At 44.3% G+C, this 13,245-nt stretch overlaps 1 protein-coding gene across 2 annotated transcripts in view; it reads left to right on the top strand.

Annotated features, from left to right (window-relative positions):
* Window positions 1–1,880: 1,880 nt before the first annotated feature.
* BLNK (B cell linker) overlaps window positions 1,881–13,245 on the top strand; it is a 76,494-nt gene continuing 65,129 nt past the window's right edge. Inside the window, exon 1 of one of the 2 annotated variants that reach the window (XM_040486011.1) lies at window positions 1,881–2,780. In XM_040486011.1, the coding sequence (XP_040341945.1) occupies window positions 2,734–2,780 (47 nt within the window). In that variant the 5' untranslated portion in view covers window positions 1,881–2,733. The remainder of the gene's footprint in view (window positions 2,781–13,245) is intronic. The other variant, XM_040486012.1, reaches the window with a different exon arrangement.

Raw genomic sequence — 13,245 nt, 5'->3', positions numbered from 1 at the left:
TGAAGTCAGACACTTAACCAACTGAGCCACCCAGGTGCCCCTAGACCATATCTTCTTTTAATTATTTTTGTTAAATATTTAATACATACAGTAGGTACTTATATACCTGCCACTTGACTTCAGAAGTAGGACACCACCATTGCTTTTGAAGCCCTGTATGCCCCTTCACTGTGATCCCACTTCCTGGTAACCATTCACCTGAATTTTACATTTATCATTCCCTCTCTCTGTTTGACCTATAGGTATGCGTCTTAAATAATATATTAGTTTTACATGTCTTTAACATTAATATAACAGAAATCATGATGTGTGATCTTCTTTAACTTGCCTTTCTTGCCCAAATTATTTTGTTATTTATCCATACTTATGCAACTGTACTTCACTCATTTTCACTGTTGAATAGTACTCCATTGCATCCATAGGCCACAATTAATTTATTCATTTTCCCGTTGATCGGCAATTGTGTTATTGCCAGTGTTTTTGAGTTTTCTATTAAAAATGGTGCTTCTGTGACAATTCTTGCATGTGACCTTGGTGTACATGGTATATTCGTACTATTTCATCATGTCTATGATCTAAATTGCTTTGGTGATACCAAAGTGTTTCCAGAGTGATTGCACCCACTTGTATTTTTATCAACAGTATGTTAGAGTTCCAAATTTTCTTTAAGGTTGGTTGGGACTATCCATTTTTCATCTGTTCATCTAGTGATTAAAACTCATATCCACTGTGCTGTGCAAATCATGACTGTTTATTATGCTATGTTGTTCTCCGTGTGCTGTGGAAACCATGTGTGGCCTCATTCTTTTCACAAGTAATCAGCTAAGACTTGGTATCCTCAATTTCCATGTTTTCACTAATCTTCTGGGTAAGCTGGTTGCAGCTACAGACCAGTCATGGCAGCCTGGAACAATATGGCCGTCACACTACACACCACATGGGGCAAAATGTCCAGTCTGGAAAAGCAGACTCTCATTTTTATTATGTCAGACCAAATACAGTAAAAAAAGAAGAAAGACAAGTGGCTGTAAAAAGAAAAAGCAGAAGTGTGACTCTTGCCCCTGCTTTTTTTTTTCTCTGGGGAAATAAGAAGTTGCCAGTCCAGGTGCTAAACAGAGTTGTTGGTTGACAGAAAAGTCAAGTGGCTGATGGGGTGCACTTTACAGTAATTTAGAAGACACAGGCTATCATCATCCCATTCAGTTAAGCTTGATTTTCTTAATCCTTGATGATGTTGCAATAGCCTTCACCATCCTGGTCTACTAGTCTCTTTCAGTTAAGAACTATGGAGAGAGGATGGCGGGGGTCTAGAGCTCTCTCGGGATACGCTGCAAGCAAATTGAGCTGCTCGTTTGGGGAAAATAAACAACTGGAAGACGCAAGTGCTTGCATTTTTCTTGTGAAAGATCGTCTGCTCCCTTGCTAGCCTGGCCAATTCAGTGGCTTGGCCAAGCAGAAGGGCCCCACCCTTTAATAGCTCTGAGGATTCTGCTCCTGATCATCTGGTCGAACTAGAAATTCAGAGGTAGTACCTCAAGCTTTACCTAGAGAAATACAGAACTTCTGTTTGTACAAAGAAGAAGTAGAGAAGGGAAGAAATCCACCTACGACTTCCACCTCTGCCAGTACCACTGCTCCTTCTCCTCCTCCTCCTCCCTCCTCCCTCCCCTCCTCCTCCTCCTCCATCTCCCGCTCCTCCTCCTCCTCCCCTCCTCCTCCATCTCCCTCCCCTCCTCCTCCACCTCTCTCCCCTCTTCCTTCACCTCCTTCCCCTCCTCCTCTTCCTCTTCCCTCCCCTCCTCCTCCCACCTTCTTCCCCTTCCTTCCTTCTCTTCCCCTCTTCCTCCTCCCCTTTTCCCTTCTCCTCTTCACTCCCCCACCCCATCTCCTTCAGTTCTTCTCTTCCTCTCCTTCCCCCTCTATCTTCAGCCAGACCTGGGGTCTGTACCAGAAGAGGCAACTTGGAACGTCTACTCTGTCCTTTCTCTGTATTCTTCAGACCCAGAAGAGGACTGGTCACCTGGGCAAATGTGGTAAATGTGCACCTTCCTCACCAAGGTGAGCAGGGTGTGCTTGCTGGCTACAGGGAAGTGTGCCAGGCATAAAAGGAACCGTTTCTCTCATTTTCTTCCTCCCTGATCTTAAACTGCCTTCTGCTCACTAAATGACAGTACAGAAATGCTATTTTCATATCATGGTTCTTTAAGTGGAAAAGTTTATCCATGAATTTATGCAAATGAGCAGAAAGTCCCAAAGAGACCTGAGAATTGATTATTCTGCTTTTTCTTGAGCCCAGGAAGCTACTGGGGACAGAATGACACCTGCTGAAAACAGGGACTATATGTGTTTGGGACAACAGGAAGTAGTGACCAGCCAGAAGCCCGTCCTGACCTGATTACAAATCTGGTTATAAAAGAAAGCAGCTGGAAAGAAATTTGCATGTCCAATAGGTTTCACTATTAAAGTTTACACAACGTGGAGTAATCAGCCAAGCTGGCTGGCTACCCAGATCACATGATTGTGTAGAAACATGAAACTTGACTATGTGCTCGAGCAAGTTTTACTTCTCCCTACTGTAGGGTGTCTGCCAGCAGCCGGCACTCTCTCGGAAATCAGACTCAAGTGACTGGGACCCTTGAGATCAAAGGCTTACCATGCTACTCCCTAGGAGGGCCAGTGACTGCTGACCTTACCACTGACGGTTATTCGTGGCTCTTATAATTAACAAAAAGAATGGACAAGCTTAACAAAATAACTGTCCCTGCCAGTCAGAAGTTGAGGTAAGATTTTCCCCATCCAATACTTCTCCTTCCTTTTTTTTTTTTTTCTTTAATGATCTACTGATTCTGAGAAAAACTGAAATCCTGGAATACTTTGCTCGTTGTAAGGCAGTGGGTGGCAATTGCTATAGAGAAGTACCCTGAGTTTTTAAAGAAATATGTAGGAACAAGTGGGCTTATTCTAGCTGGCTTTTGTCATTGAAAGATGCATGTAGGAAGCCCTGGGGAGACGGTAAAAAAGAAAACCCAAGGACTTAGATTCTACTGAAGTTCAGCTTTCAGAGCCTGAATACAACAAATTATTCAAAGGATGCGTTTGTCTAATCTGAATCTCAACCATTTCATTGTGGATTACTATTTAATGTTTAATGTTAAAGATGGTTGTAATCATTTGTATTCATTGCAGTTGTCTCTTATTTATTTTGTGGGTGGATATCACAATTGTGTGGGGACATGAGATCTGTTTTTCCAGTGTTATTTTGTCACTATAGCAATTATCTAATAAAAAGCCACTTAGAAATTAAAAACCAGAAGTGGCCCAAGGGGCAAGAATCAAACAACTCCTCTGAGCTGTGGAAAAGACAGTATCCCAACTTTTTATTTTGAAGATCTTTTTATTTCATGGTAACGGCATCATGGTTGTTGGAGATCGGAAATTTTAAATGTTCAGTGAGTGTTTTATATTCCAACTACCACTTTGACCTTCAGTTTGTCAGGGGTGATGTGACACGTGCAACAAGTAAACTATCACAAATAATAAAGAGCTAGACAATTAGAGGTTTCGAGACAAAATTTAAGAGAAATGAGTCTGGAATTTGCAGAGTGACTGCCCTTCACAGTGAGAATTTGGATCTTATACCGGTTAGGTGTTTGGTAAATGGTGTTTTGAAACGAACTGCTGATCTGGGACCCGTAGGCTCCATCAGCACGGTCAGCCATTTCAAGGGTGTGTTGTTGGGTACTGTGGTTTGACCTGCACTGACAGGGGCCAAGAAGGTACCTCAGTCCTTCCCTTGGTCTTGAGTCACTACACTCTCATGGGAGGGGGGGCAGATGAATCAATGAAAGTAGTAAGAGACTAAATGAATATAAGAAGGGAATTGGAGTAGCTGAGAAAGATCTCATGGAGAAAATGCTTCAAGAGCTAGGTTTGAGAGGCAAGTAAGACAAAAGTAGGGTGAGAATTGGAGGAAAAACAACGAGCCGGGAGGGAGGAAATAGAGAAACGCAACTTGGAACTGGACTTGAACACAGTCCATTGGTGGGATGATGAGAGTGTTCTGTCCAACAGAGACTATGGAGTAGGGTGTATGGAACCAGAAGGTCCTGGTAAATTGGGATGTGTAGGGTGGAGTCAGCTCACAAAGGACAGTGAGGGCTCTAACCACAGGGGTTAGAGAATGGTTTACAGGAATAGAAATGTCATGCCAGCAAGCATGTAATAGGGGGCAGGGATACTCTGTAATGGGGCCAGTTAAGCAGCCTAAGCATCTAGTGCCATAGGCCTGGACTTGAGGCATAGCAGTAAGAAGTGAAAGGAAAAGAGTGTAGGAAAGACATGCCAAAGAAACCAACAAGGCATGGATATTAGGGCTTCTCTCAAATGAGCAAGAGGGTTTTATATAGTCCTTTCCAGACATTCCATAACCTGGAGCTACGCTAAGCCTTAGAACCTCTTTTAGGAAATCCAGATGGGAATTTAAATAAGGAAAGGGAATAGAACCTGAATCATCATATGAGCTCCACCCTCTACCCTCCTGGGACAAAGTCCAGCTTAATCACAGAGTGAGTGGTCAATAGGCAGTATACAACCATAGATTATAAGGCGGGAAACCAAAATTATATTGTGGATAATCATACACCACACTCATCCGCTGAAGCAGAAGTAAATTTTTTTCCACTTGGTTACTCAGTTGTCTTTACAGAATTGGCCTGTTTTGGTAAAATGTGCACTGCCGACGTGGAGCCTTTCAAAGACAGGAAATTGTAAACATGATGGACTTGAAGCACCACCTTAAATCTTTTCTGTAATTAGGTGGGATGTCAAAGAATAGGGAAATGAAATACTTGATCCCTGTGATTTGTGCCGTCTGTCCTGACTGACACCAATTCGGAAGGTTGCGTAACTGCAATTATTTGGTACCAGGTGACAGTATAAGTGAAGAGCTGTGTTTATATCCTTAGGTTTATCACAATTTATGTGACTTTGCCTAAACTCTTGGCCACAAAAATAGAGAGATAGTGAGTGTCCATCAAGGGCACATAGTGATCCTGGAACATAATAACTGTTAGATTAAAACTGGCAGTCATTAATATCACTGCTATTCTTCTTAATTCCGTAGTTGTGTAACTGATTTCCTGAACATAAACGCAGAACTTTGCATTGATCCTTGGTAAAGTTTATGTTCATTTCAGTTCTTCTTTTTGGCCATTTTGGTTATTTTACCTATTGATTGTGACACGTGTGGCATTTAGCTTTGCAAGGACTGTAGATGTGACAAACACCCTTCCTCTGCCTTAACCTAAGTGGCGAAAAATCTGTCGAGCACGGCAGAGCCTTGTCTTGGGTGTCCGGATCTCACTGCCAGGCCTCTCACTTGGAGATGTAATTTCACAGCTTCTGGGACATGACTTCTCTCCTCAGGTCTTGGAATCTTCAATTGGAATTTCCCGTTACTTGGCTTTTCAAGTTCAATTCTTCAGAAACAAATTCACCAGGGCATCTGGTTGGCTCAGTAGGTAGAACATGTGACTCACCATCTTGGGGCCGTGAGTTCAAGTCCCACAATTAGGGGTAGAAATTACTTTTTTAAAAAAGGAAAGAAACTCACCTTATTTTCACCTTTCTGCCACTAGCTCCATCTCTGAGCCTCCCTATTTCCATCAATTGCATCGTCATCAACCCTAACTCTAATTCATCCCTCTCTGCACCCCCATTCACCTACCGCACCCTGTAGTCTTTCTTTAATGAAGCTTACATATATTCCATGTATGGCTTTTCTACCACGCCACCCTGGATAAGTCCTCCCCTCTCCTGTGTCCCCCATCTGCAAATGCCGAGTTTGGATGAGCCAATTCCCGAAGCCCCTCTCGGCTCTAATGCCATGTGATCGTTTAGGCATGGAGACTATTCTCTGACCCTACTGTTTAAAGATAGACATCTTTCAATGATTTTATCCCAAGGCCTTCAGGAGATGTTTCCTGACTGAATCATCCATCTTTGAAAGCTGTCCATCCCTAAACAGTGAGGTCAGAAAACACAACTACACAGCATCCAACAAAGTCACCTAGAAGGTTGCTGTGACGTATTTAGAAGGACAATGCAATTGGAGCCCAAAAGGGCTGAATTTCAACGGCCCATTGCTAGCATATGGGTCCTGAGGAAGTCACTCAACTTCCGTAAGCTTCAGTTTCCTCAGGTGTCAAAACTAGAGATGCCTTCCTCACAGCCTTTTTGTGAAGACGAAGACAACATGGGCTGACGTGCCAAGAATGGCATTGGCTTCATGGTCAGTATAACAAGCAAATAAAAAGTAAACACAATAGCCAGTACTTCAACCCACATAGCATGAGTGACTATTTGCACTCTCTCTTTCTCCTCACGGTAATGGACCCAACCCCCTTGAATTAGAATGGCAAGCAGAGCAGGAAGCTGCCCAGGGCCTCATGATGGGTAGAGCAACTCTTGAACATACATGTGTCTGGGAGCATCTCTCTTCTCATTCTTTATAAGCTTAGGGCAGAGGCCTGTGCTCGTGAGGGAAGGAAAAAGAAGGCACAGCATCTAATGGTAGAGACAAGATAGACTTCCCTGGAAGTATTTCTCTTCACACTGCCCATCTGCATTATGTCAGCCAAGAAACTGCTCAACTGGGACTTCTTGTGTCACACCAATGGATGGAATCCTCAGACAAGGCCTCTTTCTCCTTGTGGGCAAGCTACCCTGGAGCCACGTTACTAGAATTTGCTTAGTATTTGTAGCTTTCAGGGTCATTGGCTAGGGAAACTCGGGGCACTCTTTCTCACCCACTCTGGGCATGGTTGTACCAGGAAAACCCTAAACCAGAGTCCACGTGTCCAAAGCACCCTCTGTCCTGGATCCAGTGATCGCCAGGGTACCATAGCTGAACAACTTCCTTCTTTTCATGCAACTGGTCTCGAAGTGGGCTGTGATACACTTAATTAGGTTCGCAAGGATGGAACCACAATTACATTCCAGCCAAGACTCCTACATCACGGAATTGGAGGAGACTGGGCTGGTACTACTCCAGAGAGTAGTTCTGGAGTAGTTCTCTCCAGAGAACTTCAGGCAGACATTTGCAGATAGTCTCTTGATTTTCCCCCACGGATGACGAACCTCATCTGTTCAGTGGAGAATTTACTGTTTGGTTCATTTTCAAAGAGGATCTTCCTCTTGCCCACATGCAGCAGCATCACAGAATCTAGGCTGGTTAAAGAATACGAATAGGAGGGGCGCCTGGGGGGGGGGTCAGTCAGTTGAGCGTCAAGTCTTGATTTTGGCTCGGGTCATGGTCTCATGGTTTGTGAGATGGAGTCCCGTGTCGGGCTCTGCGCTGACAGCACAGAGTCCACTAGGGGTTCTCTCTCCCTCTCTCTCTGTCCCTCCCCCGCTCATGCTTGCTCACTTCTCTCTCGAAATAAATAAGTAAACTTTAAAACAAAGAATATGAATAAGAAAAAAAAATTGAATGATAGCTTGTAGCAGGGAAACGGAAAGGTCTCTGGCTTTTTAAAGACTCCACGGAAGCCTCCTTCTGCTGTCCTCCGTGAAGGCCTGGCTGCATCATTTAGATCGGTGCTTCTCCACGAGGGGCACTTTCGTCCCCCAGGGGACACCTGATCATCACAAATGTGGAGGGGGTGCTGCTGGCACCAACAGGTAGACGCCAGAGGTGCTGGTAAGCATCCTACACTTACAGAGCAGTACTCACAGCAAAGAATCGCCAAAAATTGCAATAGAGCTGCTGTTGAGAAACTGATTTAGGCCAAGTAAATGAATTCTGTCTCGAACAGGAAGCCCCTCTTCATTTGTATATTCTTACAGAGATGGTATGTGTTTAAAGCTTAGAATATATATCTTTGCAATTGATAAGCCTTCTGATATTCCTCTATCTGGGACGGTTTGGGTGAGGGGTTGCCTAGGAGAAGGGCTAGAGGTGCTGGGGCCTATATTTCAATGAGTTACTATTTTAAAAAAATTTTAGGGTCAAATAAAACTAGATTTCACAAACGATATGCACCAATGGGGTATATGTTGGTCTCTCCAGAGACCTTGGAATAGTCTCTGTTTCTACCTCTGTAAGCAGACCAGGTAAACCATGAGTGCAAATCCTTAGAGTTGGGATAAAAAGCCAATTAAGTGGTAACATAGCTATTAGGAAGTCCAAGGGCTTATAGATCTGATCCTATGGCCAAACTCTGGACAGAGGTGGATACGCTGTGTCTGTCCTAGAGCAGAACGCATTGCCCTGAGGTCCATGGGTAGAATGTTTCTGGATAAAAAACAGGTTGAGGTGTGGGGGATGAGATGCTGTGTATCGTTCCACCCTTTAATGTCTTCTCAGTCCCATGTGAAAATGCTGCAGCACTGTGAGGCACGGATCCAAATAACTCTGACATCACCTTGGATAGTTTCTGCAGCACAATTCACCCTTTCTTGCCTGATCTCCCCATGGCCACTGGTGTATATTTTGTGAAACTGATGGCTGGGTTTTGAGGGTGGAACTTTTTTAAAAAAGAGTTTATTCCAGCTTTAGTAGAAAGGAGTCCTCTATCCAGCCTCCCATGACTCTTTAAGTTGGTGTTGATCTTATCCAGAGGTGAGCAGTTGGTGTGATCCTCTTACACTATTGGGAATGATGAGAGGGTATGCGTGCAAGGGGTCCAGGCTGGTGTGGGGCTGCTGCGTGTTGTAGTGTCAGATGCTCAGGCTCATGGGTGACCCCAGATCCTGCTTCCAAGCCAAAGGGCTGCAGTGCCCTTGCCCACTATGGCTATGACCTTGCCAGGGAAACCATCTGAGTCTGCTTAACCAGACTCTGTCTCTGCTGGACAATGGTCAGAGGGGCTGCCACTCTCTCCCCATCGGACGCGTGTGTCTCTTGCTTCGTGATTCCCCTCTGTCAGCCCCTCTTCTGTGTCAGCCTTTCTGCTTCTTTAAGGTGGCCCTGTGTCTCTCTGTTTGCTCAAGGCCATTGGTGTCTAAGCCTCAAGGACAGCTTCAGTGTTCTCACTGCACACGCTTGCTGGACTTCCTGGGCCCCTAGAAATGATGTAGTCAGTTCTGGTCACAGGTTCCCTGAGCCACGCCAGCTGAGCCTGCTCCCCCTGCTCTGTGGAAGGACACGGACGGCAGCGGAGAAGACCCCATCCAGATCACACAGGTCTCCTGGCGAGGACTTGGGAGGCCGTCTCTTTAGCAACTTTATTTCTGAGGCAAGAAACCTAAGGCCCAGAGAGGTGAAGTCACTGTCGGAGCTCACATAGCTGATCCTGCTCCAGAACCGTAGCTCCCTGTTTGCCTGCTGGGAGAAGGGAGTACGTAGGCCACTCCCCTCTTTTTTTTTTTTTTTTTTTTTTTACCCTGTGTCAGGTGTTGACCAATAGAAGTTGGTCCAGCTTAGTCTATATTCTGTATTTGCCCTAGATATTTAAAAAAATTTTTTTTAATGTTTATTTATTTCTTGAGAGAGAGAGAGTGTGTGAGTGAGGGAGGGGCAGAGAGAGAGGGAGACACAGAATCCAAAGCAGACTCCAGGCCGTCAGCACAGAGCCCAATGTGTGGCTGGAATTCACGAACTGCGAGATCATGACCTGAGCCAAAGTTGGGCACTTAACCCAGGCGCCCCTAGACATTTTTTTTTAACTAAAAGAACTAATTTACTAGTGAGAAACCCCAGAAACCCCTACAGAACCATGCCCGTCAGTATTTCAGGCTCTTACAGGTTTCCTGGTCTGCACTTGAATTCTGTGCTGACCCAGCACATTTGATATCTACGGATACATATTTTTCCAAGAACGTTCCCACAGTCGTTTGTGTAGTCTGAGAGTGAGCTGTAATTATAAAGAGAAGAGTTGGTCTCACGCATAGACCGAGCATACAGGACCGACGTGGTATAATTTAAGAAGTGCTCAGAAAGGTGTTTTTGCCATACTGGAAAGAATAGGATCTTTGAAATCAGGCAGGCCTGGATTTGAATACTTCTCTGTACTTACCCGCTCATGGTCTTTGAACGGGTCATGTAATCCCTTTTCGCCTCAACCTTTTCATCTGGAAAGTAATATCATACATTATTATAATAACATATAACATAACAGGGGTGTTGTAGCAGTGAATATGTTAAACAAAGAGGAAGAGATCCGTGGATGCTTCCTTCCCCCAAATCCCTCCTGGCTGGGGCTTTCCCAAATTGTGTCATTAAAGAGGCATCCATGGGGCGCCTGGGTGGCGCAGTCGGTTAAGCGTCCGACTTCAGCCAGGTCACGATCTCGCGGTCCGTGAGTTCGAGCCCCACGTCAAGCTCTGGGCTGATGGCTCAGAGCCTGGAGCCTGTTTCCGATTCTGTGTCTCCCTCTCTCTCTGCCCCTCCCCCGTTCATGCTCTGTCTCTCTCTGTCCCAAAAATAAATAAAAAACGTTGAAAAAAAAATTAAAAAAAAAAAAAAAAAGAGGCATCCATGCGGGATAAGGCAGTGTCTCAGAGTCCTGGTTCAAAATGAAAGCTCACCGAGGGTAATAGGTTAAGGCATTAAGGCACTATCTGTCACCAACATCCCTGCGGCTGGAGGGCAGATAGCTGGGCTTTTCTCTCCCGCACAGAGGTGGCTCAGTCCACAGGTGTTAGCTGGAAGAATGGGACTTTGTTCAGGAAAGAACAGGTGATAAGGAGGGAAAGTTTGGAGGAGGGAGACCACGCCTAAGCAAAGGGAGTTGGCGGTGGGGGGCTGTGGTTAAGGATGCTCCCTACAGGGTGAGAGACCCTCCCCCCCCCATTCAATTTGTTGTCGTTGTTTACTTTACAACTTCACTGCTATGGGATGAAGAATAATCTCTTAGGCACAGGAAGCATATCAGTGTCCACACTCAGTACCTGGCCGGAAGGAAAGTTATTTTATTTTTTTAATTTATTTATTTTTTTTATTTTAATGTTTTTTGGTGTTTTTTTTTTTGAGAGAGAGTGAGACAGAGTGTGAGTGGGGGAGGGGCAGAGAGAGAGGAAGACACAGAATCGGAAGCAGGCTCCAGGCTCCGAGCTGTCAGCCCAGAGCCCGACATGGGGCTCGAACTCACGAACTGTGAGATCATGACCTGAGCCAAAGTCAGACACTTAACTGACTGAGCCACCCAGGCGCCCCAAAGTTATCTTATTTTAGTGCGAATAACTATGGGTGGGATAAAATACAAACTTGGGAAATATACTTTCAAAAGGGAAATGGCAAATGAAATACCAAATCCTTGGAAAACCAGATCCTCGTCGTTATCTGTGACTATTGTGCCTTTTAAGCAGTCTTTACAGCCTGTTTAGGGTCAAAGTCTTTTTCTTTTTCTTTTTTTTTTTTTTTTACAATAGAAAGTCTTTTCATTTCATTTCATATCATTCTCCACATTCAAAAATGATCACATTTGCAAACCAGTCACAGATGATTGGGCCTAATATACCTGATGCATGCCAAACACAACCTCTTAAAACGATTAAAACAAAAGGTATTTGTGTAAATACCTCCAAATAAAATGGGGGGAAATCTGCTTTAAAATTGCTAATGACCTCTTTGTGGGAATGAGGTTTCCTTTTGGGGTGATGTAAAACCTCTGCAACTAGATAGCGGTGGTGGCTGCACCCCGTCAGGAAGTTGCTCAATTGCACACTTCGAGACGGTAGAAATGGTCAATTTTACACAGTGTATTTCGCCTCCACAGAAAAAAGTGACAATGAAATTATTTTCTGTACTTACCATAAAATATTATACTTGGGGATCCGTGCTATATTTTTTTTCACCAATTAGATGTTGTTTCAAAGTGTGTTTTCACGTATTATTAATAAGCATTTTTGGATGGTTTTTAAGAATTACAAGGCTTCTTTCCACTTCAATCCCCACATGTGATATTCCCCAATAGGGTTTGTTACTCAGATCCCAGTGAAATGAGCTTAACTGAGCCGAATTTTTCAACGTACTAGAAATATCATTCCTCAAAATCACTCTTTACTCTCTGAAAAATATCTTTGCTTTTAACTATCAAACTGGGATGCCCAGATAAGTGGGTGACAATATTATATTGTGCCAATGTAGACATAGGCAAGAGTCCTTTTTTCCCATCAAGGTTAATCTTTAAAAGGACATGCTTGGGGTGCTTGGGTGGCTCAGTTGGTTGGGCATCCGACTCTTGGTTTCTGATCAAGTCATGATCTCACAACTCATGGGTTCGAGCCCTGCATTGGGCTCTAGGCTGACAGCATGGAGCCTGCTTGGGATTCTTTCTTTCTCCCTGCCCCCCCTCCCCTGCTCACTGTCTCCTTCAAAATAAATATATAAATTAAAAAAAAAAATTTTTTTTTAATTTAAATGAGCATGCTCGGTTACTTGGGTGGCTCAGTCAGTTGGTTAGGCATCCAACTCTTGATTTCAGTTTAGGTCATGATCTCGTGGTAGTAAGATCAATCCTGTCAGCCCCTCCCCCTGCCCCAGTCCCCCTCCCCTGCTGAGCACAGAGCCTGTTTAGGATTCTCATTCTCTTTGCCCTTCCCCAACTCACACGCACGGTCTCTCCCCGCCACCTCTCTCTCTCTCTCTCTCTCTCTCTCTCTCGCTGAAAATAAATAAATAAATAAATAAATAAATAAAAGAACATGCTTAAATTCTTAAAAACACATTCCTTTTCTAGAATTACACAGATTACATTTTCGGAAGGTTCTGAAATGTGATTAGAATTATACATCACATCATCGTCTTACAAATTTGTTGTTTGGGAATCATCAGTTCCCCAGGGCAATTTTCATGCCGGTTGAGGAGAGGCCGTGAACATAGCAAAATGTCAGCTGTCTGCACCTTGTTAGAACAAAGAGCATGTCAAAGCCAAGCACAGTGACAGGATTAAATAACATGACCTCTGGGGACTGTTCCAAACCAACAGTCTGTGCCATCTGTGGACACAGGAGCCTCCTGTAATTTTTTTGCATTTTGCAACCTGCTTATGTATGTATGGTTTTTTTGGAAGAGATTTCCCTTCCCCCCAGTCCCTCCCTGCTGCGTGAGTGGCTGAGTGAGGGGACCAGCAAGGCCTCCTCAGCGCTGGGAGGAAGGAAAGTGTGTCCCTGCAGTCCCCGCAAGTCAGTAGAAACTATCACAGCAAGTGGCAGATCATCTAAGAACTTCTTGAGTCTAGTTTAGCCTATTTCCTTTGTCACCTCATCAGTCTCAGGGTGCTGTGCCCCGTGCCTAACTGCCTC

This window comes from Herpailurus yagouaroundi, unplaced genomic scaffold, assembly GCF_014898765.1.
Source record: "Herpailurus yagouaroundi ecotype Mexico unplaced genomic scaffold, PumYag 163, whole genome shotgun sequence".
Classification (NCBI taxonomy): domain Eukaryota; kingdom Metazoa; phylum Chordata; class Mammalia; order Carnivora; family Felidae; genus Herpailurus; species Herpailurus yagouaroundi.
The sequence above is the reverse complement of the archived record's forward strand: the minus strand, read 5'-3'. Positions and strand labels throughout refer to the sequence as shown.